Genomic DNA, 24,472 nt, shown 5'->3' with positions numbered 1-24,472 from the left:
GGACTGGCTGGAGGTCCCTTAGCCCTCACTCCTGCCTCAGCCAGGCCCTTCTGCTGTTATCTGATTTCCATATTGGATTTCCAGGTAGAGGTTTCTCTGAGAAAAGGGCTCCATAGCTCTGATGAGGTTGGCAAAACCCTAGCCTGTCCCTTCCCTCCAGCCGCCGGGGACAAGGTAGGCCTGAGCCAGCAGGAGCCCAGGCCTCTTGGGGCCGGTGGAGAATTCCCCAAGGGATCCCGAGGCAGAGGCACTGCCCACCTGCAGAAAGGTGGGCTGTCAACTCCACGCCCCCATCACGTGCCCATCACGTAGCGCTCTGAACAGACACACACGACTTCAAATCCAGGCCCCTCGACTAGCTCGAGGACAGCGCCACTCAGCAACCCCACCCCTCCCAATGACCCGCCAGAATCCAGGACCCGCTGGGAGCAGGGCTGTGGGCCCCAGCGCTGGTGAAGGTGCAGGAAGAAGAGCCCCGAGCCTCTGGAGGAGCCTTGTCAGAATGGAGCGGAGGGTGAGGACCGCAAATGAACACCTAGGCAGGTGCCCAGAGAAGGAAAGCAGCGCCTGCAAGGGGTTCCTGGCAGATCACAACCCTCACACAGGGGCTTTTCTCTAAAAAGCACTGAACTTCTGCACACAGGTGCGACAAGGAACAGAGGCATGACTGGATGGCCGCCGCGGAGCTCTCCCCCCAGCGTTCCAAGGCTGAGCCATCCACAGATTCCACAGCACGAAGCTTCCTTCCCCAAGCCCAGTTCCCATAGCATCAGCCAAGCCGCAGGGCAAGGCCAGCATCGCCCGCTGCGTGTCACCTTCATCACCGTGACTGCTGTCATCGCCACCATCACCATCATCACTTTTAATGGTTGTGACAACAGCTGTTCTTTGTCGGGTACACGTGAAGTGACAGGCAGGTTCATCAGGTTTCCGCCTGGCCACCTGTGAGGCAGATGCTATTATTTTCCCATTTTACAGATGAGGAAACTGGGGCTCAGAGAGGTTTAGTGACTTGCCCAAATTCACAGAGCAAGTAAAGACCAAAACCTGGACTCAAATTCTGAATCCAACCCAGCTCCCCCCGCTGTGTAGCCTGTGTAGACTGCGTCCTTGTGTGTCTGCATTCTGGAGCCCCTCACAGTGCAAGAACAGTTGTGACGGTTCTCCCCCTGGAGTCCATGTGTGAGAAGCTCAGCCAAAGGAGAAAGGAGATTGTTCTTGCTTTGTCCAAGCCACTGGCCTCTCCTGAGCGTGACCCGGTGCCCTGCTCCTCCTCCCAGGCCACCTGCTTCCACCGTGGTCTGGGAGGAGCTCCCTCCCAGTGGCCTGGGTCCCTCCTGGAGCCCCGGGCATTGGCTTCAGCCCCTGGGCTGTAGCTCAGCCTCCCAGCACCTCTCCCTCCCGGTCCTCGCCTCCTTTCTCCTTCACTCCAGGATCCCTTGAAGATCGTCCCTGGTGCACTTGGACTTTGGGAAAACAAAGCACATCTCTGGGCGGTCCACTCCCCAGGCTGGACCGCAGGGAAGGGAGGAGAGGAGGCAGAGGAAGAACGCAGAGCTCCCGGGGAGAGTGGGGGTCTGGTGGGGCAGCCTGGTCCTCTCTCCTCCCTCCTCCCCGCCTCAAGGGCCTCAGCTGGTCCCTAGAGCAGCCTCTCAGCAGAGAGGGGGCTGCTGCAGCTCTGGGAGTGCCTGGGTCCCACCCCTCGCAGGACCTCCCCGTGCACCCCGTGGCCTCTGACCACCCCTCTGCCTCTCTCCCCGCAGTCCACGGCATCAAGTGGACCTGCAGCAACGGGAACAGCAGTTCAGGCTTCTCGGTGGAGCAGCTGGTGCAGCAGATCCTTGACAGCCACCAGACCAAGCCGCAGCCGCGGACCCACAATTGCCTCTGCACTGGCAGCTTGGGTGAGTGGGGCTCCCGGTGGGCAGGTGGGCACGACAGGCAGGGGGGCTCGGCCAGGCAGTGGGTGCAGCTCTCCTCCTCGGGGGTGGCCGTGGTGTCCATCAAGGGGAGAGGGCTCAGCCAGGCGACAGCACGGCACCCGGGACAGACTCATTCTCGTCCTGCCCCATGGGGCTGGTGGGACAGCCCACTCTGGGCAGGGGAGAACAATTTCCAGAGCGTCAGCTCCCTCTAGGAGTGGGGGCAGCAGAGTTGGGGAGTGCACGGAGTCGGGGCCCCGGGCCTCGTCCACCCGCTGCAAGTGCCCCCCAGGCCCCACCTTCTTGGGCGTCGTCAGCAGGAGGCCCAGGTCCCTGGGCAGTGGGCCGACACGGGCTTTTCAAGGAGATCAGCCCTGAGTCAATGGGACCACTCAAGTTCAACCTCCTTCTTTAACCCCTGTCTCCTCCAAGAATGGAAAGCGTCCTGCGCTCTCCATCCTATTGTGTCCATTTTTCTGATAATGGTACTTGCTCTTTGAAATGTGCATTCTTCACTCCCTCTGCTGCCTTAATTAGAGATTTCCATTAAGGGGTCATGTCACTTCTCTGTGAAGTCTTCAAGCATTTAGGAATCTTGGTGGAGAGGCTGTAACAGGATCGGGAAAGAATTCACTCTTTTATCAAAAGCAAAGTGACCCTTATCAGATGGGGTGAAAAGAATGACGGAGTGGGAGAGACAGGGAGAGAGGAGCCGTCCTGGCCGCCTGGGGGAAGAGCCCTGATGGAGACTGGCCAGAGCTCGGACACACTCGGCGCCTGAGGCTGTTTTCTTCTCTGCCCCTGAACTGTCGGTTTGGGCTCTGTCCTTGCTCAGGTTGTAGAAGGATTTTACCCCACAGACAGCTGCCGACAGACCCGGACTAGCTAAATGGAGGTGGTGGCCCCAAATACCTTTCTGCCTCTGGAGCAAAGTCTAGAACCCTCTTTGGTCACTGTCTGGAGGAGCGGGCTTCCTGAAAAGCAGGCGTGGAAAGTCTCAGGGAAGGGGGAAGGGCCCCACCACCCTCCGAGGCTGAGCCCCTCTGGCAGGAGCCGCTCCAGTGATGGCATCTGCCTTGAAGGTGGAAAGGATTTTCCTGGCGGATGACATTCTCTCCGCCTTCTCTTCCCAACCTCCTATGTCCTGGGTGCTACTATTACTATGAGAAAAGGGCATCAAGGAACGATCCCCTGGTCTGGAGGATGGTTACGCGGGGCATGCGAAAGCCCAAGTTTGGGGTATGTGGGTCCAAGACCCTGAGTGTCTGTTACCTGCCAGCCCCAAGGGGTCAAGGGCCTGCCTGGACTCCCAGGCTGGACTTTGCTATGTCCCAGCTGCTCAGGAACAGGGTCCACTGCACTCCTAGCTCTGACTCTCTCTTTGTGTGTGCATGTGTGTGTACACGTGTGTGTGTGTGCGCATGCGTGTTGTGCTTCTGACCTCCGCAGGAGCGGGCAGCAGCGTGCACCACAAGTGTAACAGTGCCAAACACCGCATCATCTCGCCGAAGGTGGAGCCACGGACTGGGGGGTACGGGAGCCACTCGGAGGTGCAGCACAATGACGTGTCCGAGGGCAAGCACGAGCACAGCCACGGCAAGGGCTCGAGCCGCGAGAAGAGGAACGGCAAGGTGGCCAAGCCGGCCTTGCTGCACCAGAACAGCACCGAGGTCTCCTCCACCAACCAGGTGGAGGTCCCCGACACCACCCAGAGCTCCCCTGTGTCCATCAGCAGTGGGCTCAACAGCGATCCCGACATGGTGGACAGCCCCGTGGTCACAGGCGTGTCCAGCATGGCGGTGGCCTCCGTGATGGGGAGCTTGTCCCAGAGCGCCACAGTGTTCATGTCTGAGGTCACCAACGAGGCCGTGTACACCATGTCCCCCACCGCTGGCCCCAACCACCACCTCCTCTCACCCGACGCCTCTCAGGGCCTCGTCCTGGCCGTGAGTTCCGACGGCCACAAGTTCGCCTTCCCCACCACGGGCAGCTCGGAAAGCCTGTCGATGCTGCCCACCAACGTGTCCGAAGAGCTGGTCCTCTCCACCACCCTCGACGGTGGCCGGAAGATTCCAGAAACCACCATGAACTTTGACCCCGACTGTTTCCTCAATAACCCAAAGCAGGGCCAGACGTACGGGGGCGGGGGCCTGAAAGCCGAGATGGTCGGCACCAACGTCCGGCACTCGCCACCAGTGGAGAGGGGCTTCAGCTTCACCGCCGTCCTCACCAAGGAGATCAAGACCGAGGACACCTCTTTCGAGCAGCAGATGGCCAAAGAAGCGTACTCCTCCTCCGCGGCGGCTGCGGCCTCCAGCTCCCTCACCCTCACTGCGGGCTCCAGCCTCCTGCCGTCAGGCGGGGGCCTGAGTCCCAGCACCACCCTGGAGCAGATGGACTTCAGTGCAATAGACTCCAACAAGGACTACACATCCAGCTTCAGCCAGACCGGCCACAGTCCCCACGTCCACCAGACCCCCTCCCCCAGCTTCTTCCTGCAGGATGCCAGCAAACCCCTCCCCATCGAGCAGAATGCCCACAGCAGCCTGAGTGACTCTGGAGGCACCTTTGTGATGCCCACGGTAAAAACAGAGGCCTCGTCACAAACCAGCTCCTGCAGCGGCCACGTGGAGACCCGGATAGAGTCCACTTCCTCCCTCCACCTCATGCAGTTCCAGGCCAATTTCCAGGCTATGGGGGCAGAAGGGGAGGTCACCATGGAGACCTCACAGGTGGCTGAAGGGGGTGAGGGCCTGATCAAGTCTGGGGAGCTTCAGGCCTGTAGCTCTGAACACTACCTGCAGCCCGAGCCCACCGGGGTGATCCGCAGCGCCGGGGGCGTCCCCATCCTCCCGGGCAATGTGGTGCAGGGACTCTACCCCGTGGCCCAGCCTGGCCTCGGCAATGCCTCCAACATGGAGCTCAGCCTGGACCACTTTGACATCTCCTTCAGCAACCAGTTCTCTGACCTGATCAACGACTTCATCTCCGTGGAGGGGGGCAGCGGCACCATCTACGGGCACCAGCTGGTGTCGGGGGAGAGCACGGCCCTCTCGCAGTCGGAAGACGGGGCCCGCGCCCCCTTCACCCAGGCGGAGATGTGCATCCCCTGCTGCAGCCCCCAGCAGGGGAGCCTGCAGCTGAGCAGTGCCGAGGGCGGGGCTGGCACCATGGCCTACATGCACGTCGCCGAGGTGGTCTCAGCCGCCTCGGCCCAGGGCACCCTGGGGATGCTGCAGCAGAGCGGACGGGTGTTCATGGTGACCGACTACTCCCCAGAGTGGTCGTACCCGGAGGTAAGCTGCTGCTGCCCTCACCTCCCCACCCGCCTCACCTGCCCACCTGCCAGCTCACTTGATGTGGCATCCCTTTCAGTGAGGCACCGGATCATACAGACAAAGCTGTCCCCGCCCTCTGTCCCCACTTGAAATACCTCCGCCTCTCTGGTGCTCAGTCTTCACTGGAGCAAGTAGCGTTAAAGTCAGGGGTCTCCTTGGAGGCCGGGTGGCCCTCCCAGCTCCGACCAGAGCAGTCTGCCGTCACCTGCTTATCGGTGAAGAGTCCTATGTTTTGCTTTGGTTTGTTTTTCCCTTTGGAGAGAGGATCCTGCTGAAAGTGCCATTTGAAAATCATCACCATGGATCATCCATATCCATTGGTCTTGATTTACTTCACCAAACAAAGGAAAAACAAACAAATCCCCGTCAAATTGAGAGGGGGGGTACAAAGCATCTGAATAGTCTTCCACGAGAGTTTCTTGGATAAATCCAGCCTCTGCAAAATCGAAGGCGTGTTTACGACCCAGGATCTCCCACCTGTGCCCCCCACCCCACCCCTGGCTGTCTCAGTTCCCAGGGGCTGAGATCTGATGTTGAGAATCACTGCTCCAAAGCCCAGGACAGCAGAAAAACCCAGGTCTCGCCACGCCATGGTGGCACAAATGTTTAAGGAAGGAACCCATGCTCTTTCTCTGAAGTAGAATGGCCCAGGAGGGACACAGAGGGGCCCGAGCTTTCCGTAATGCCCTGCTGCACCAGGGCACGCTCCCCGACTGCTCCGAGCCTACCTGCCAGGTGCCTGGGGAGCAGCCCAGATCAGCACTTCCTCCCTGGGAGTGGCTGCCCACAGCTCCCGGGGTTCCACTGCCACGTTCCATAGACTCTAGGGCGGGGGCTGCTGCCGGGGACACCAGGGAAGGGCACTGCTGAAAGACCCGGAATCTCACGAGGTGTCTTAAGGCAGTGATGCAGACACAGGCAGTGCGGGATGCTGGCCAAAGCCCACGCACGTTCCTGACCCAGGCACGGGCAGGGGCTCCTGGGACGATGCCCGAGTGGAGCCTGGGTGAACGGGGTGTCCTGAAAAGTGAAGCACTTCTCAGAGCCACTCTCTGCTTCAGAGTCTCCCCTGGGCCTGGTGAAGGGGACAGTGAGGCCCAGTGGCGGAGGGTGGGTCTCAGGGGTGCTCCTGGGGGTCGATCCTGGCTCGCCAGGACTCGTCCTCCCTGTGCCTCAGTTTCCTCACCTATAAGATGGGGGTGGTAACACTACCTACTCAGGGCAAGGTGTGAGCTTGGTAAAGTCTTTGGCCCTGAGCAAGTAATCGGTGGACATTGGTTATTATTCTGCAGCCATCGCAGCTCATGACTCACTGTGTCCCTTTTCGAGTCCTCTTGCCGTGGCCGTGGCAAAGAGGCGGCTCGCTGGTTGACTGTGTACAGCCTCGGAGGGGTCACCTAGATGGTGGGCCTCAGTGTCGCAATCTTGACCAGGAGGCTCATGCCTCCTTCACCTCCTTCCTTTATGGCAAAGCTAAGATACAACCTGTGGACGAGTGCCAGCTCTCAGATCCACATCAACCCAACTAGTGGCCCAGCCTCCTGAAGGGAGCAGCCTGGAATGGGCAGGGGTCTGGCAGAGCAGCTTCTGCCCTGCACTGGGTCTGTGTACAGCCTGTTTGTAAAAGTCCTCGAGTGTCCAGAGGCAGCTGCCCCGTGTGGGGAGGAGCCTGGGGCTGGGGCTGGACAGTGTGGATTCAAATCCTGGCCCCACGCTCTCTAGCTGGAGGCCCGGAGCAAGGCACCTGCCTTCCTGTCTCTAGAATTGGGGCAGTGATGGCACTCACCTCGCCAGGTTGTTGTGGGGACTAACAAGAAAGTGCTCAGGCAGCACCTGTCTCTTCCGTCCACCTCCACCTTCCCTCCTCACTGGCCTCCCAAGATTCCGGAAGATTCCTACTGGGCTTTCTCTTGGTGTGACTCAGTGTGACCCCGTCAGTGACACTGAGCTCAGTGGTATTCTCCCAGCACCCACTGCGCTTCCCCTTAGGGTGAAAGGTCAGCTCTGCCCAGCAGCTTGCCCCTCACGGGGCAATTTTGGGGGGTTAGGGAGGGAGGCCTGGGTTTGGGGTGCAGTGAGGTCAGAGCTGGGAGTCGGAGTGCTGTCTTTTGGTCCTGACTCTGAGACCTGGCTCCCTGGGCCTCAGTTTCCTTATTTGTAAATGGCCAAGAGGGGTGGCCTCGAGGGCCCACAAGCCCTAGGACCTAGAAGATCTGGTCCTCGGGAGCCTGGGTCCTGGAGCTGGAGGATGGAAGGAAGAACCCTCTTTCCCTGGGCCTTGGCCTGGGCGTGCAGGTCCCTGGACCAGTCTAGGCTTGCACTCTGGCCTCCTTGGGCCTGGGGGCACTAGTGAGGGGCCCGTGGCAGGCCTGACCCTCTGTTCCATACACAGTACTGCTGGCAGATCCCTCAGCTGTACCTTGGAGCCAGTTCAGCAGCTTGCCACGTGAGGGCAGCACAGGAACGGGAGAGGGAGGATGGTCCGGGCGCCTGGCAGAGGGAGCGTCCAGCCTGGTTTTCCAGAAGTTCTGGATGCTTCCAGCTCCCCGAAACAAAAGTAGCTCAAATTCGATTTGATTTGGATGCCACCAGCTGGGCCCTTTGGAGCCAAATGGCCCCCAGGGGAGACCTCTGCAGAGGCCCCAAGGGCTCTGAGTGGCCACTTCCTCCTCGGTGTCCTCCTCTCCCAGCCCTGTCACTGTCCCCAGTCCAGCAGCAGGGGCCACTCCCTCATGGGTTCTCCTGCAGGAGACAGCATCTTCTCTCCTGACCCTTCTCTCCCCTCTCAGCCCCCTGGCTGGTATGCTTGCCCCTTGCCCTCTCCCCTTTTCTGCGGGCAAGAGGCCTGCTTGCCAACCGTGTCAGGAGCCCGGTTCTAGCCAGGCTCTGCCAAGCTTGTGGAGGCCTCTGCAGCAGGACACATAGGCCTGGGGAAGCTTCCTAGTCTGTAATATGGGGTCGGGCTAAACAGTTGCTCAATGCCCTCACCCAGCTTTCAAATTGGATGTTGCCCAGCCACCCACTTTGCAGGAATGCTAAGGCGGGGCCATCTGCTCCCATTTCTCTTATGCTCTGTCCACCTCTTCACCTCCGGCTGCAACTGGTCACCAACACACATACACATACACACACACACACACACACACACACACACACACACACGAGGTGCCTCTGGGCCCCAGGATCTGCCCCAGGTGCATCAGAAATCTGAGTCCTTTATCTCAAGACTCCCAGGGCGCAGAGACCTCAGATGCCCCCACCTCTCCCCCTAACCCCTCTGTGTTATCTCCCTCCACTGACACTCCTGCTGCACTGGGCAAAGGAGGCTGCAATTAGAGCCATCAGGTGCCCGCATCACAAAGATTCAGCACAGCCAGGGGAGCGTTGCCATGGTGACCGTCCCTTGAACGGATGGATGCTGAGCCCATCCTGCAGTGGTTTCCATGGAGAAGGTCCTGATGTTCTCCAGTAATTTCTGCAGCCCTTTGTTCCTCACAGCAGCCCTAGCTTCGTGCCAGCAACTGTTGATTGGGGTTATTATTTTTTTCCTTTTTTCTCGCATGGTAACTGTCTGTGGCTTTTGAAGCCACTGCTCTTCCACTTCCCAGGATCGAGGGAGAATCGTGTCCTGAGCTGGCCTCTGGTACTCCTAGACATCCCAAAGTCGGGTTCTACCTCTGCCATGGGGCACACCTCCCAGCCCGGTACCTACTCCCAGCCCGTGGGCCCAAGCATGCCAGCCGCATCCCGCCACTCCAACAGACCTCCAAATCCCTCTATGGAGCCATATATCAGAACCAGGGAGTGTTAAGGCCAGGGGGCACCTAGAAATCAAATGCTACCCAGAGAGGTTGGGCTACTTGCCTGAGGACACACAGCTACTGAGGGGCAGGGGCAGGCCTCCTGCTTTGGGCTCCCAGTGCTGAGCTCTCTCCACTGCTCCCCAAACTTTGATTGCCTAGCAGGGAAGCGATTTCTCCAAAGCCCTCCCAACCCAGAGGAAGGCCCTCCGAGAGCACAGGTGGGATGCATGCTAGTCTGGGAGAACCCCTTCAGTAGTGGAATCCTCTCTTCTGTGCTGGGCTGTGGAGAAGCCATCTCGCCTCCTGGAAACACCCACTCCAGATACGGATGCCCAAGACCAGCCCTGGGCCGGGTCAGGGCTCCAGGAACATTGTAAGGAGTCTCAGGAGCAAGCCCCGTGTTGAGGCCGGGGGTCCATCCAGGGCAGGGATGGGCCAGTGCCAAGGAGAGGCCACCCAAGAACTGGTGACTGAGCAGGAGAGCGTCTCGCTGGCACAGGGGAGCAGCCTGGGGGCTGGAGGCTGGCCTCTCCGGCCTAGAGAGGTTGGGGAAGAAGTTGTCTGTGGTCCTCACTCCTCACGCCCTCCATCACCCCAGTCTCAAGTAGGCACCACTCTCGGCCTTACCCGGCCTGGACACTAGGTGGCGCTCTCCACTCTGTCCTGACAGCTCCTGGCTCCCTGCTGGGAAAGGTGGATGGAGCCTGGGATGGGCCCACCAAGGAGAGCCAGAGAGGCCAGCATCCCCACACTCTGCACCCCCAGGACAGGCCTCCCCGACTCAGTAACTGGGCACTCCCCTCGGCTGTCTGAGCCTTGAGTAGGGCAATTACACCTCCTCGTCCACACCGGAAAGGATAGAGTGCAGGAGGTGCTATTAATCACTAAAAGGGGATGGTGGCTATAAAGCAGGACCACCGGGGGCACCGGGACATAAGGCCACCCTCCTCGCTCGGGGGCACATCCTGGCTGGTTCCAGCAGGAGGTCAGGGAGCACCTATCCTGTGCTCTCCTGCTCCTGGGCGCCTCGGGATCCCTGGGGGTAGGGCCCTCTCCCCATGAGCTGAGCAAAGTCCTCTGAGCCCCCTCCCCCATCCTCTCCCCACTCTATTCCCTCACCCCTGCCCTGTGGGAGCAGCTACAGCCCCAGCCAGGCTGCAAGCCATCGGTGCCTGCGTGAGTGGTGTGTGTGCACAGTGAGGGCCCCTCTAGCCGTGTGGGCAGCAGCACAGACAAGTGCCCTCGATGGCTCAGCCTGGAGGCAGGGGGCTGATGCTCAGTTCCACCCTGTCCCCAACCCTTAGCCCTAAGGCTTACTCCAGCCCAGGGAAATCTCTGAGCCCCTCCAACTCTGAGCCTTCCTTCTCCATTTTTCTATTTCTGCTATCTTTCTCATTGCCTTTTTCATCCATCTCCCTACTGCCCCCTCATCTCTACCATACCCTGGGGATCCTGGGTCTCTCCTCATTTCCCCACCAGAACTTCCGGTCCCTGGGGTGACACTAAGATGCTCAGGCCAGTTTTCAAAACTCGGAGTTCCCTCCATCTGTCCACAGCAAATGACAGAGAAGGCCCCCTGGCTCCCCTCCTCTTCCTTCCAGGGGTCCCGCCTGGCCAGTTCTCAGGTGCATCATGGGCTGAAAAGGTTTGAAAAACTCTGTGCTCCCTTCTGCCTGGAACTGAAAGTTGCACAGGAGAGGGTCTGGGGTCAGAACTGCCTGCCCCTGTGCTGGATGCCAGCTAAGGAAGGCAAGGAGCATCTGGGGTCCCCCAAGGGACCAGGAGGGCTGCAGGCCCCCTCTTTCTGCTGCAATCCTGAAACAGTGGTTCTCTAAAGCCAGGGCTTATTGGAACCGGGAATCTGCACGTTCAACAAGCACGTGGGGTGGGGTGCAGACTGTGGTCTGAGCAGTGCAGCCGTGAGGCCTACGTCCCTCGGTCCTCCTCTGTGGCTCACGCTCGCCTCTCACGTCTGTTCCCTCCAGGGAGGTGTGAAGGTTCTCATCACAGGCCCATGGCAAGAAGCCAGCAATAACTACAGCTGCCTGTTCGACCAGATCTCAGTGCCTGCGTCCTTGATTCAGCCCGGCGTGCTGCGCTGCTACTGCCCAGGTGAGAAGGCCGCCGCCTGCCGCAGATGTGGGTCCTGGAACACTGGACTCGGGCTTGGCCTGGGGAGGACCCTTGGCAAGTGGCATCGTTACTCTGGGCCTCACTTTCCTCTGCTGTGAAGGAGCGGGTCCTGGATCGGGCCATTATAATGTCATCTTCTGGGGCTTGTGGACCCCGTATCAGACAGGGACACGGGCATGCTCAGCTGGGATTCTGAGGAGAACGTGATGAAGGGACTACTTAGACAACCAGTAAGCCAGGCTGACACGCCCAGGACTGGCCATAGCGGGACCCTGGACCTGAAGGGTTCCACGAACTGGTGAGAGTGGGCAGGCCAAGGGCCCACCGGGAGCTGCATCTGGGGTCGGAGGCCGTCTCTCCTCCCGCCCATGCCTCCAGGGTCAGTCCACAGGGTCAGTGCCCCTGGGGCACAGAGCAGGTCAAAGAGGGATGGAGAAGGCCTGGCGGGCGGCAGGGGATGGGGGTGCCAAACTAAGAATAATCTGCACAAACTCCTTCAAGAATTTGAAGCAATCCACCCCGTGCCCGGGAAAGGGCACCTGCACGTAATCCTCTTCCAGTCTCAAGCAGAAGCCCTCTGTGCTGTCTCTGAGGCTCTGATCTTCGTCCTCCTCACTCAGGGCTTCAGCATCACAAACTTAGCTTGGTATCCCTGTCTGGTCAACTTGTCCTTGACCTTTGGCCATGATTACCTCCCCACTGGCCTGTCAGTGCCATGAGGGTAGGGTCTGTATCTTTCTTAGTCACCATGTGTCCCGAGGCCTCGCAAAGTGGCTGACACATCACAAGGAGGAGATGGATATTTGTGAGGGGAGCTGTGTCTAGAGCCCATGTTTTCTGTTCCCTGGGTGGTGTTGGGAAGACCTCTGGCTGACCCCTCGCATGCATCCTTAGCTCCAGGGGTGGCTTATCCAGCTAGCCCAGGCAACAAATGAAGAGGAAGACGATGGGGGGTTGGCGAGGGCAGAGGGATCCTCATGTTGTCTGAAGCCAGGAGGACTCCAAAGGAGAGAGCATGCTCCCCGTGGAGGGCTAGGGTTGGGAAGAGAAGTCGGGGCAGGAGTCCCTGGGCAGGAGCAGAACTGGCCAGTGCCAGGTGCCAGGTTCCACCTGAAGTGGTCCTGCTTGAGCCTTGCACCACCCCAGTTGTCTGCCTCCCCCTGCACCATCCCCCCAAGCCTGGCCTCTTGTGCTCACATGGAACATTCTTCCTTCTCTCTCTCCATCTCCCCATGCAGCCCACCAGAGCAGAATGCTCTAGGGCTGGGCTCACATGCTCCGCCTCCACTGGAGCCCAGCACCTCCTTCACCACAAACGTCCCAGGGAGCCAGGGCTGGGGCCCGTGGTGGCCTTTCCTGCTGGCCCTGCCCCCACCAGCTGCCTGGCTGGCTCCAGAGGACCCACTCAGCCCCTATTGCTCCCAGCAGCCCTGCTCAGCCTGGAGCGCAGCCATCCCAGATGCCAGCCAGGCTGTCAGCCTATCGCAGCTCAGAGCTATGTGTGGCTACTGCAGCTCCCCCACCCCCACCGACGGGGTAGGGGGACAGGGCAGCATGTTATTAAACTGTCCACTTATCACCTGCTGCTGGCACAGGACTCTCCTGGTCTATAAATAGAAGCCACTTCCTGTACCTGGTTCTTGCTTGGCTGAGGACCCAGACCTTGCCTGTCCTAAGTTATTTGACCCCTCCAAAAAAATGACTGGCCTTTGCGTGACCTCTGGATGATGTCCCAGGCCAGGACCTGGCAACTCCTGGGGGCTGAATCAGTCACACCACAGCACATCCCAGATCAGCCAGTTACCATCTGGCTGGTCAGTGGTTGACCTCTCTGGGCCTCAATTTCTACATCTTTATAAACCAGCTGCCAGGTGGGCCAGAGCATGAGATGGGGGAAGGTTCATGAAGCACTGGGTCACATGCTCGATTCCTGAAGGGGCTCTATGAGTGAGGCCTTCATTCTTTCTGTCCCAAGCGGGAGTGAGGAGAGGGGACCAGGGCTGTTTGGGTCTCGGCAGGCAGTTCTCCTAGTCTCAGAGCATTTCTGGGTCTCCAGAGCTGGCAGGAGAGTCTGCCCAGGCCACCGTGTCTCCCAGTCGTTCAGACTCCTCTAACACTGCATCTTGGACCCAGGGATGAGCAGCCACGGGCTCAGGCAGACTGAGAGCCGGGTCTCACTGCTAGAGCACCATTCTGTTCTACAGCCAACCCCTTTGGACGTCTCTGTCTTAAGGCCCAAATTGAAACACGTCCCTCTGGAAGACAGCACTGGATACGTGCACACCCGCATTCATTCATTCATTTCTTCATTCATCAAATGGTTTGCCAGGCACTGGTAGGCACCTGAAATGGAGCAAAGCACAAGACGCAGCCCCGAACCCTAATCCTGACCCTGGGGGACGATACTGGCTGCTCTGGACCTCTTCCCTGGGTCTCCCAAGGGCTTGGGGAAACTGGAGCTGATCCTGAAGAAGGAATACTTGAGGCCAGAACTGAGAAGAAGGGCTCAGAGGGCTGTGAGCACAAGGCTGGCCACCTTAGGGTCTGGAAATTACATGGGAGGAGGGGGCCCAGGGAGTGAGTTGGGGGAGCGGCAGAGGGGGCACAAATGGTCGCTGCCCACCTGCCCAGTGCACCTGCTCAGGCAAAATGGGTGAAGAGACTCCACCTAGACCAAGAAGGCGGTTCTTCCTGGGCAGCTCCCCCCATCACTGGCCACAGAAGACACACAGGGAGGAATCTGTCTCCTACAAGATTCCAGTAGTACCCCAAGGTCTGGAGGGAGACATCCAAGTCGGAGCACTGAGCTCAGGGTGAGGCGGTGCTGAAGGAGGACTTGGACTCAGGCTAAGCACTCCAGGCTCCAGGGGAGAGGGAGGAGCCCCCAACAGGAAGGCTTCACCAGCAGGCTGCCCCCCCCCAAATTCCTGGGAGGACCCTAAAGGCAAAAGGTGAAATTCAAAATGAGGAGAGTGAGTGCCCTGTGTTTTGAAACAACCCATTCAACAAACAGTTATCCACGGGCCATAACAGCCAGGCACTGACCTTGGCACTGGGCATAAAGAGGGGATCAGGACAGACCTGCTCGCTGCTCTCATGAGCTTATATTCTACTGAAGGAGACAGAAAACACACAAGGAAACAAAGAAATAACCAAGATAACTGCAGAAAACCAGAAAATGAAGGACACCAGAATATGGTCCTGGGATAAAGCAGCTTGGGAAGAGGGGGTTCCTTTGGACAGACTGAGGAGGGCGGGCCCCTCACAGGCGGGACCTGAATGAGGAAATGGAGCCAGTCATGAGAAGAGGGGAAGGCATCAAAGCAGAGGGCCAAGGAAGTGCAAAGGCACTAAGGCAGGAGGAGGTTTGGCAAGTGGGAGGAAAGTAAAGATGGGTGGAGGTGAACGTTGCAAGGCTGGAGAAGATGGCAGGGACCGGATGGTTTCCACCCTCCTAAGTTACTGGAAGGAGTTTGATTTGGTTTTACTTGCAACGGGAAGCCATTAGTTCTAAGTGGAGGAGTGACTTGATCTAAATTATGTCTTTAAAAGATGATCCTCGGTGTGTGGGAGAATGGTTGTAGGAAGAACAGAAGCGAGGAAACCGTGGGAAGAGGTGCAGGGTAATCTTTCCTGACTTAAGGTGGAGGGCTCCCCTTGGGCAACGCGCTCCCACTGGTTTCATGCGGGGCGTTGGAAGGTGGCCCCCTCACACCATCCCGGCAGGAACAGGTGTCAGGTGTGCTGAGGTTGCCCTCCGCAGGGGGCTGATGCAGGAGTCTAGGCAAGCAATGACGGCAGCTTGGACTAGAGCGGTGGCTGTTGAGATGGCGAGAAGCGGATGGACCCAGAACTCGCTGACAGACTGACTGCAAGGGAGGGATTGAGAGAGTCGAAGAAGCATCCTGTGTGATGGGCCTGCACGAGCCCAGCTGCTGGACCAAGATCCAGGAGTCCGTGATTGGTCCTCTCTGCTCAGTGTCTCTGGAGAAGGTGGCCTTTGAATCTGCCACCATTCCAGTGTCACTGCAGGTTGTATGAGTGCCAGAAGCTTATGGAAGAAGAGCAGCAGTTGAGGAGGATCCTCCAGCTGGGACATCTGGTACAGAGAAGCCTTTAGACCCCCAGGGGCAGGCGGAGGGGCTGGAGACTTGCTAAGAGGAATGGAGCTGAGCAGGCTCCAGTGGTGGGGTTCTGACCGCCCTTCCTTCCTGTTGGTAAACCAGGCAAATCTCCAACCATCAGCTTGGAGGGCTGCCCGGGGATGCTGGCAGAGCCTCAAGAGGTTCTGGACTTGGCTGGAGATCCCTGCCCAGAGAGGCACCATGGAAGGTCCTATGGGACCCCCACCCACCATGGAGCCATTGCTTCAGTGTGTGGCCTAGAGCTAAGGGACCAAGCCCAGGAGGAAAGTCCAGGGGAAAAATCCACTGGTCACCATTGGGCAGTGGCTTCCTGAAGACCTGCTCCAGGGACAATGGCATAGTACCTACCCCTGGGATGGACGGAGGCCACAGATCAATGAGTTGGTTTTCCCATGGGAAGTGAGGTCTGCCCCAGACGTCCTCAGAGGGAAGCCAGAGCTTGACTGCCCTGGGGAGCAGCTGCCTTGGACAGCTTCCTCGAGTCTGTAAGCTGCTGAAAACCAAGAGCCCAAACAGTAACACGATCCCCATGTGCGTCCTCCCTGGAAATCTGTCCTGGGGAGGCCCTGGGCACCGGTATCTGGTGTTCCAGAAAAGCAGGGCAGAGAGCACACAACCCTGATACCTCCCAGGGACGAGGCCTAGCAGGAGCCAAGCAGGCTGCACACCCACACTGGCCACCTCTGTAGGCCACAGCCCCCAAGATTTCAACAGGACTCATGTAGCAGCAGCCTGGACCCCAGAAGTGAAGCAGGTCCCCACCAGGGGTGGGCTTTCCTCTGGCTGACGGTGAGAACATCCCATTCGTTTATTCAACCAATACGGTCTTCACTGAGTCCTGCGTTGGGGTCAGAGTGGTTAATGAGACCCACAAGGGGCCTGTCTTCCCAAAGCTTCTGCCCAGACATTGGAGGGAGCCACAAGCTTCATGCCAGCACCCCCAGCTCAGCACCACTGGGACCGGAGTAACAGGCACAGCCGAAGCTCTTGCTCTCATCAGGGAGGCAGAAGAACTTCTAAAAATACATGGAAGGCCATGCTAAGTGAGTCAGGACAAGCTTGTCGGAAAAGATGAAGCAGAAATGAGCACAAAGGAGTCCGAAGCAAATGCGGCTCTTGAACTGCACCTAGGACGGATGGGGCAGGGGAGGAGTCAGCCAGCCGTGGGGCGGGGTGGGCAACCACGCACTCATTCATTCGTTCAGCAACTCTGCCTGAGCTCCCAGGCCCTGCCCTCGCCAGGAAGCAGAGGGGCAAGGAGGCAATCACAACACGGGGCGTGGGAGTGATCCCACCGCCCGGCTGCCTCTGGGGTCCAGAGAAGCTTCCCAGAAGAAGCAGCATTTCATTGGGCCTTGAGGAATGAGCGGCACAGGCTGGGGTTACCTGGTGAAGGGTAGTGGGGAGGGGGCGCTCAGGTCCCTGGGGGGTACACCAGGCTGAAGGGCGCCCACCCACCTGCCACCCTGACCTCTCTTTCTTTTGCTTGCAGCCCATGACACTGGTCTTGTGACCCTACAAGTTGCCTTCAACAACCAGATCATCTCCAACTCAGTGGTGTTTGAGTACAAAGCTCGGGCCCTTCCCACGCTCCCTTCCTCCCAGCATGATTGGCTGTCATTGGACGGTAAGAATGGCGCTCACGTCACCTTGCCAGGCACTGTGGGAGAGGGAACTTGGGGACTCTCTGCACAAGGTGCAAAAAAGAGGAAGCATCCGGGTTCCCTTGCTCCTGGGCAGGGAGGGGCGCAAGTCTTGCCCCAGGAGGCCTGGCCTGGTCTCCACCATCAGGCTGCATGTGTCTCTGCCCTTAATCTCAGTCTCTCCCTGGGACAGAACGAAGTATTTGAGCTTGGGCCTGTGGCTGTCCCTCCTGCTGGGAGCCTGAGGGGCCAGACAAGCCCCCAAGTTGCTGAGAGGCTCCTCTCTCTACAGACCCGGAGTAGCAGGGCCCAAGCATCCTCTGCTTCCCCCTCAGAGCTGTCTCTAGGGTGTCCTCGAAGCAGAGAGAGCTCCTGGAGGCCATCACCAAGCCCCAAGCCACTTAGGGAAGAAAGCAATTTGTGAAGCTGGAGGGAGGCAGCTCAGGCTGCGCTTCTCTCAGATCCCAGGGCCTGGACTGCGGGGCCATGTGTTGAGTGCTTCTGCCTCTTAGGGATAACAAGCCAAAACTTCTCGTGGAAGCCCTCAAACACCCATCGCCTCCTGTTCCTAGGCTGTTTATACTTAAGCCTCTGTCCTGTCAGGTATCCGAAACAAGCCCAGGACCATGATCGTGGCTAAGGGTGGAGGACCAGGGAACCCCATTAGGCTCCAAGGAAGGAGGCAGGACCCACTAGCCAAGGTGGGGCAGGGGCTCAGAGAGCTGCTGACCCTGCCCATGGGGTTGGTGAGTGTTGGCTGCTCCTCCTAAGGCACCAGAGACTCTTCAGAGAAAAGCTATCAAAGACAGTGAGGGACACCAAGGTCAGAGGCTGCCCTTCCAGGCATGGACCTGCCAAGGGGAAGCGCCAGAGTTAGCCTGGGGAGCTGAAGTGATAGTCTGCTCATTGCGTAGGGACAGAGTGGGAGGGATGGCTGCACATGACCTCAGTATCAGGGCAGCCTGCTGAGGGACCAGTCTGTGGGATACCTCACTAGAGACCTCACCAGCCTAAGGGGTTGGGGTCTTGGCTAAGCTGCCCTGGGCCCTCCTGGGGTGGGGGTGGGGGGCTCAGTTTCTTAAGCATCCCTCCCCCATCCACCGCAGCCCTTTGGCCTTCTCACCTCTCACACTTCCCCTTGCTGCTGGCTGCTGGAGGATTTCTGGGCTTGGGTCCATGCCCTGGGCAGCTTTCCTGAGCCACCCAGTATGCAAACATCAGCCTTGTCCCAGCCACGGCCCCAGCAGTGACAGGGTACCTGGCAGCCACCCTGGCCACTGAACCCTGTGAGCTGTTCCCAGAGGTGGCTTTGGGTCAGCAGACATCTGCACCCTGGCAGTGGCTGCCTGGGAGCACCGGGCTGGCCTTGGCAGCATCCCTGGCCATGGCCAGAGCCAGCCGGAGCTGTGATGACGACCTGCAGGATGTAACAGAGAAGGGCAGGGTGACCAGGGGCTCCTGTTCAGGAAATCCGGTTTCAGTTTTGCAGAACAAATAGGAAATGGGGCAGGGAACTCTGCAGAGCCCTGGATCTCCCTGAGTGACCAGGTCACCTCACCAGGGTGGACTGAAGGATGCTGGGGCCAGGGTAGGACCTGCTTGGGTGATGGGGCCTTTCAGAGAGCCAAGTATCAGCCAGGCAGTGCCTCAGAGCACAGAAAACATCAGCCAGCCCCCTGGAAGCCCAGAGAGCAAGCAGTACCAAGAAGTTGCTGGCAAGGGAGGATGCTGTGATGGAGACCATGGGGAGGGACAGCCACCTTAACTGCTTCATAACAAACACACCGCTGAGTCCTCAGCCATGCCAGGCCCCTCCGGCAATAGGCCTTCTGGCAAGCTGACACCTGCTCCCCATCAGCCCCCTCCCCAGGGACTTGGAGCCCTGACCTCCATAGGCCTCCATTTGAAATAAGCATCCCCAGCCCCTGGCAAAATATACAGGAGAGATGACAGGAGTTGGGGAGGGGACATGGCAGGGCCACCCCCCTACAGAGAGCCGATTGGGGCCCTGAAGGACCCCATGCATCCCCCTCCCTTTGGTCTTGGCCAAGTGTCCTTTCAAGTAATGGGAGGGGAAGGGTGGCAGGGGCAGCGGAACTGTGAGACCCCACCTGGCCAGGAGAGGAGTGAAACTCCCCTCCTTGTTCTTTTTTCCCTAAATGAGTACAAGTTCTTATCCACCCAAAGATCATTTTCCCAGCCTTTCGCCAGCCTGATAAATAATAACAGTGGGGGAGGGCAGAGCAGATCCGCAGCCGCAGTGCCACCGGCATACTCTGCCCAGTGCAAAGGGGACAGCTGGGACAGCCTGGAGGGTGGGAGTCCCCAGGCCTCCGGCCAACCCCTTGGCCTGGCAGTGAACTGTGTGTCCAGGAAGATGCTGCAGTGGGGGAGCTGTCGGAAGCCTTGCTCTCCTCTCCCCTCGCGTCTCTGCGGCTGCTTTTCTCAGCCCCTCCCGCCCCCACAGTTACTGGGCAAATTCTCAATTAAGCTGCTGGGAGGTGGAGTCGTGCGTGCTGCGGCGGGGGAGGAGTGGTGGTGGAAAGAGGAGGGGGCGAGGGGACTGCAGCGCCGAGCAAACTGGGGCACGGCGGCCGGCCGACGCGCGTGCACACACGCGCACACACACGCACGCATGCACGCCCGTCCGCCCGGCGCAGCTGCAATGCAGGGGCCTTCGCGCACCGGCTGGCCGCGCTGCGCCCGGCGCCCGCCCGGACTGCGGCAAGGCACCGCGCGGTGGAAGGGCCGGGCCTTTCCCCGCCGCTGGGGGAGAACCGTGATGTGCAGGGAGAGCTGCGCGCTCGCGTGCCGGCGGCCGACGCGACCGGGGGCAGTTGTTTCGCTCCATCCGTCGCCCTGCTGTCAATCCTGCGAGAGCTCTTTGCCCCCTCCTCCCATCCCAGAGGAGAAGAAATGTTTTGGGAAGAGAATTTCTGCCTTCATTTGATTTTAAAAATGGATTTGTTTGCCAAACTAAAAGCTGGGTGGGGGACGCCGGCGCGGAGCATAGAGAATCCGCTCGCGCGCCAGCGCGCAGCAGCAGTGGTGGCGGCTGCCTTTGTCCCAGGGTGCAGCCTTTGTCTGAGCAGCCCGGCCCAGTTGGGGGCTGTCGTCCCTGCGGAGGGGCATGGCGCAGGGGCCCCAGGTCCCCCAGTCTCAGACGAGCGCAGCCATCCAGGCGGAGGCAGAGCGTGGAGATAGGGCGAGGAGGGCGAACAGGGAGGAGGGGGCGCTGCCGCCGCCATCCAGCCGGCTCCGGCCAACCTTGGGGAGGGTAGCCTCTGAGGCTCGGAAGCTGCAGCGCCTATCCCAGACCTAGGGGGCTTCCCCTCCCTTCCCCTGACCCCCACTGTGAGTTCTAGGGGGCATAGGCCATGTCTGCCTGGACCCCCACTTCCTAGCACGCGGCTGGCACTTGTAGGTCCAGTACTTATTTGTCTTAGGAATGCATGCGTGAATGAATGAATGAATGAGTGCCCACGGGACACTCAGAAGAGCTTAATCCAGCCCAATGGTCAGGGAGGCTTCAAGGAGAAAGTGACCCTTCTGCTGAGACTTCAGGCCTGAGCAGGCATCAGGCAGGCTAAGAGGGACAGGCAGAGGTATCCCAGGGGGAGGGGCCAGCAAGGGCCTGAAGAGATGGAATGGTGGTTCCCTTAGCCAAGGCACTCCAGGGAGCACCATTTTTTCCCCCGAAAGGTCCAGATTCAGAACAAATTTCCCCAGGCCTGACCCCAGGCCATTTGCACTAGGACCCTTGACTAGTCTGGGGCAGGCCAACTATGCATCTGGGGATTCAGTGGGACCTTTTCCAGGCTAGAGGCAGTCAGGCAGTGGGTTTACCCTGGGGACCATTTGCAGAGGGACTCGGAAATGTCACTTCTGCCTGCTGGGTCCTGTGGATACAGACAGCCAGGGCTGTGCTGCGTGTGGAGAGGATGTGCTGTCTGTTTAGATGGTCTTGCCTGTGCCTGTGTTTGCAAAGAGAATAAATCCAGGCCCTTGACTCTGCGGCTCTGGGGCTGAGGGAGTGGGGCTCACATCGGCCGAGGGCACTGGGATACCTTTAAGTGACCTCTGTCCCTGGAAGAGAAGGTGAGTGGAACTTCTGGGCGCTCCATTCTTTCTCTTGCAGCCATCTGATTCTACCCAGAGCCAGATTGAGAGGACCCGGGGTCCCCCCAGCCCCACCCCCACCCTACTGGTCCCCTTCTCAGAACCCCACTAAGCTGCTTATGCTTAGACTGTATTTTCAATTGCTTCTCAGGCAGCTGAGCCTCCTGCCTGGGTGAGAGGATTGGAGTAAGACATAGATGCAGCTTTCCTAGGCTCAGCCAGCAGGCCACCTGGGCAGGCCTCCTGTTGTCCCTCAGGGGGTGGGGAGGGACCTTGTCATCTCAGGCAGAGGAGGGAACAGGGACGGGAGGTCACACCTCATCATCCAGGTGCCTGCTTCCTGTTAGGAAGCCTCAGTGCAGGGTGGACACCCCAGGCAGCCTGTCCCTCCAGCTCACCAGGGCCAGGAGAGGTTGTCACTGGGGCTCCAGGTTAGCTGTGTGGGAAGACCAAGAGCCTTGCTCCCCTCTAAGGAGGTGGAAAGAAGGAAAAACAAGATTTAGCTTCCCCTTGGCCTTCTGGGATGCCTCTGGATGCTTTCTTCCTCCCATGCTGACTCTCCAGGGCTTTCTGATGGGTGGACCTGTGCCGGCTCCTCCTGGCCTGGTTCCCTCCCTCCTGTAGAAACCCCCCAGCCCACTTCCCATCACCTCCTCTGGGTAATGTGTGATGCTGAACTGTCCACATAGGAGAACATACACAGAGCCAAACAGAAACTGGGAACAATTTCCAAGAGCATCACTTACCAGCTGATGTGGGGGGAGGGGTAATGGTAAGTAATTTCGTTGTAAATAATTTAAAATGTCACTGTTTTACTAACAAATACAGTTTGTTTTATGGAGTAGAGTGCAAAATTCATAAGAGTTTTTAAGATAAGACATACAGCATCAGTGAACTGTCCTAACTTTGGAGAGCTGCCTTGAATCACATCCATAGTCCATGGCGGAGGGCCCACCCTCCCCTGCCTCTGGGAGCACGTTGCAGGAGAAGCTGGAGAAACACTGACATAGGGGTCTTCCCTGTAGGTAAGAAGGGGGCACTACCGAGAGCCTTCTGGCATTCACCTGGATTGTGGTCTGGGGCACACTAACGCTAGTTAGCTCATGGGTCCCCAGGTACTTCTTTGCATAGCAGTCACCTAAGAGATAAGGTGGCAATAGAAGAAGCTGGTTTGACCCAGTCTGTACTTGGGATCTGAACTGAGTGGTTGAAACAGCCTCCTCTCTGAGCTGCGGCCTGCCCAGCCAGTGCCTTGCTCCAAAGCACAGAGTCCCTCCTCACACTCAGTCTCTCTGGTCTCTGTGGGGTCCACATCATTACAAAGTGGGCGTAGGTGTCTGTCCTTAGCCCTCCTTAGCCAGGGTCCAAGGGGCCTGGTCCTTGGATGTCTCCTGGGGAAGTGATCTCCTGCTGTTTGCGGCTGGGGCCCCACCAAATGGATCTGTGTGGAGCTCCTCTGTGTGGCAGGGAGTGGGTCACCTTGGGGCTGGCCTCACCCGCCTCCTGGCAGCAGTGACAAATGGTGCCCTGCAGAGAAACAGCACTGAGGAGCAAGCCCAGCATCTGCAGAGGCCCAGGAGGGAGCCTTTGCGTCCTCCTCCTGGCTGCTGGGGCAGGAAGCAGAGTACAATCCACGGGGGAAACCCCAGAGCTCAGGCAGATGCGGCTGCTCTTGCAGGATCAGCTCCCAGCCACCTGGGGGTCAGGGGCTCATCCCCAGGGGTGAAGGTGGGAGACTCAGACCCTCTGGTGATCAATATATATCAACTTGTCCTTGACCATTACATCAGTTTCCTGGAGCCACCATAACAAAGTACCACAAACTTGGGGGCGTAAGACAGAAACGTATTCTCTCACAGTTCTACAGGTTAGACGTCCAAAATCAAGGTGTCGACAGGGCCATGCTCCCTCTGAAGGCTCTAGGGAGGACATTTTCTTGCCTCTTCCAGCTTCTGGTGGCTGCTTGCAATCCTTGGCCTGCCTTGGCTGGTGGCAAGATAACTGCAATCTCTGTATCCATCATCATACAGCATCTTCTCTGTGTGTGTCTCTGCATCTCTATTTTCTCTTCTTATAAGGACACCAGTCATGGGATTTGTGCCCACACCCAATCCACTGTGAACTCATCTTAACCAGTAAGATCCGTAATTAATTACAAAGATCCTATTTCCAAATAAGATCACATTCTGGGGTTCCAGGTAGACGTGAATATTTGGGGGACACTATGCACCTCAGCCATCTGTTGTGGGCTGCGCCCCAGGGGAATCCAGAGAAGCGTGGTGTGGGCCCTGCCCCAGGCCTCGCTGAGGGAAGGCTGACCCCGGAGAGCACCAGGAAAGCCTGCAGAGGCTCCGAGGGGCACCGGGATCTGCCCGGGCTTCACGAGGGGCATGCTGAGGCACCAGGGACCGCCGCACCTCTGGGAGCTGCCACTTCAGTCAGGCAGGGAGTTAAAGGCACAATTGTATAGTCGAAGGTGGCCTGCTTTAAGGAGAGTAGAATAGTGTGATTCAACATTTGTTGCTCGTTAATTATGTGAACAGTGGAACACACTAGGAGAAGGGTAGAAGTGGGAAAGACACTGGAGGGACAGTGGACCATTTCCTGAGATGGAGGATCTTGAAGAAGAAGCAATTCTGGGAGATAGGGGAATCTGGAGGAGGAGCTGCCAGGAGGATGCCTTCCTGCTGGGATAGAGTGGGCGCTGGCATCCAGCTTCCTACCTCCCATAGCCACCCACCCACCCATCAAGGACCTGCTGACTGACGTGGCTCTCATCAAGGGCACAGCATGTCCTTATTGACCCCAGAGCCCATTCCATCCTCGTTCGACTTGAGCTCTCTGAGCACCTTTGACCCTGTTGCCTGCCCTCTTCCCCTGTGAAGCCCTCTGACCCTAGGCTCTGCGATTCCACTCTCTCCTGTGTCCCTCCAACTCCCCCCACTGCTCCTTCTCAGTCTCTGTCACTGGCTCCTCATTCTGGAACATTCTGTAAGTGTCCATGTAACCAGCTCTCTCCTGGGCCACTCTCTTCTCCCTCTGCCCCCCTCTCCACGAGGGCTTAGCCCCACCCAGGGCTCTCTTTGCTGGATGTCAAGGTAAACATGCATGGATGTCTCTGCGTTTGTACCTCTTCTCAGGTCCACAACTGTTTCTCAAACTGTCCCTAGGACAGCTCTGCTCAGATTCTCTTGTGCGTGTCAACATGTCCCAAATGGGACTCATAGCCGCTCTTTGTTGCCCCCCATGTCCTCCCAACCCTGCATCTCCCTCAACATTCCTGCCTCGGTGGGCATCCCACCCAGAAAACTGGGAGTCACCCCTGAGACCTCCACTCACTCCCACCCCCACAGCCCATCACCATCCTAG

The 24,472-nt window shown here is 58.6% G+C and overlaps 1 protein-coding gene across 42 annotated transcripts in view; it reads left to right on the top strand.

The window, feature by feature from the left end:
• Positions 1-24,472, top strand: part of CAMTA1 (calmodulin binding transcription activator 1) — an 853,189-nt gene that overhangs the window by 756,734 nt on the left and 71,983 nt on the right. For all 42 annotated transcript variants that reach the window (XM_070610969.1, XM_070610946.1, XM_070610968.1 and 39 more), the window contains 4 exons: positions 1,764-1,904; positions 3,372-5,218; positions 11,049-11,175; positions 16,834-16,968. In XM_070610969.1, the coding sequence (XP_070467070.1) occupies positions 1,764-1,904; positions 3,372-5,218; positions 11,049-11,175; positions 16,834-16,968 (2,250 nt within the window). The remainder of the gene's footprint in view (positions 1-1,763; positions 1,905-3,371; positions 5,219-11,048; positions 11,176-16,833; positions 16,969-24,472) is intronic.

The sequence above is a fragment of the Equus przewalskii genome, chromosome 2 (genome assembly GCF_037783145.1).
Source record: "Equus przewalskii isolate Varuska chromosome 2, EquPr2, whole genome shotgun sequence".
NCBI lineage: Eukaryota > Metazoa > Chordata > Mammalia > Perissodactyla > Equidae > Equus > Equus przewalskii.
Note: the sequence above shows the minus strand (reverse complement) of the source record. Positions and strands in the feature narration are given on the sequence as shown.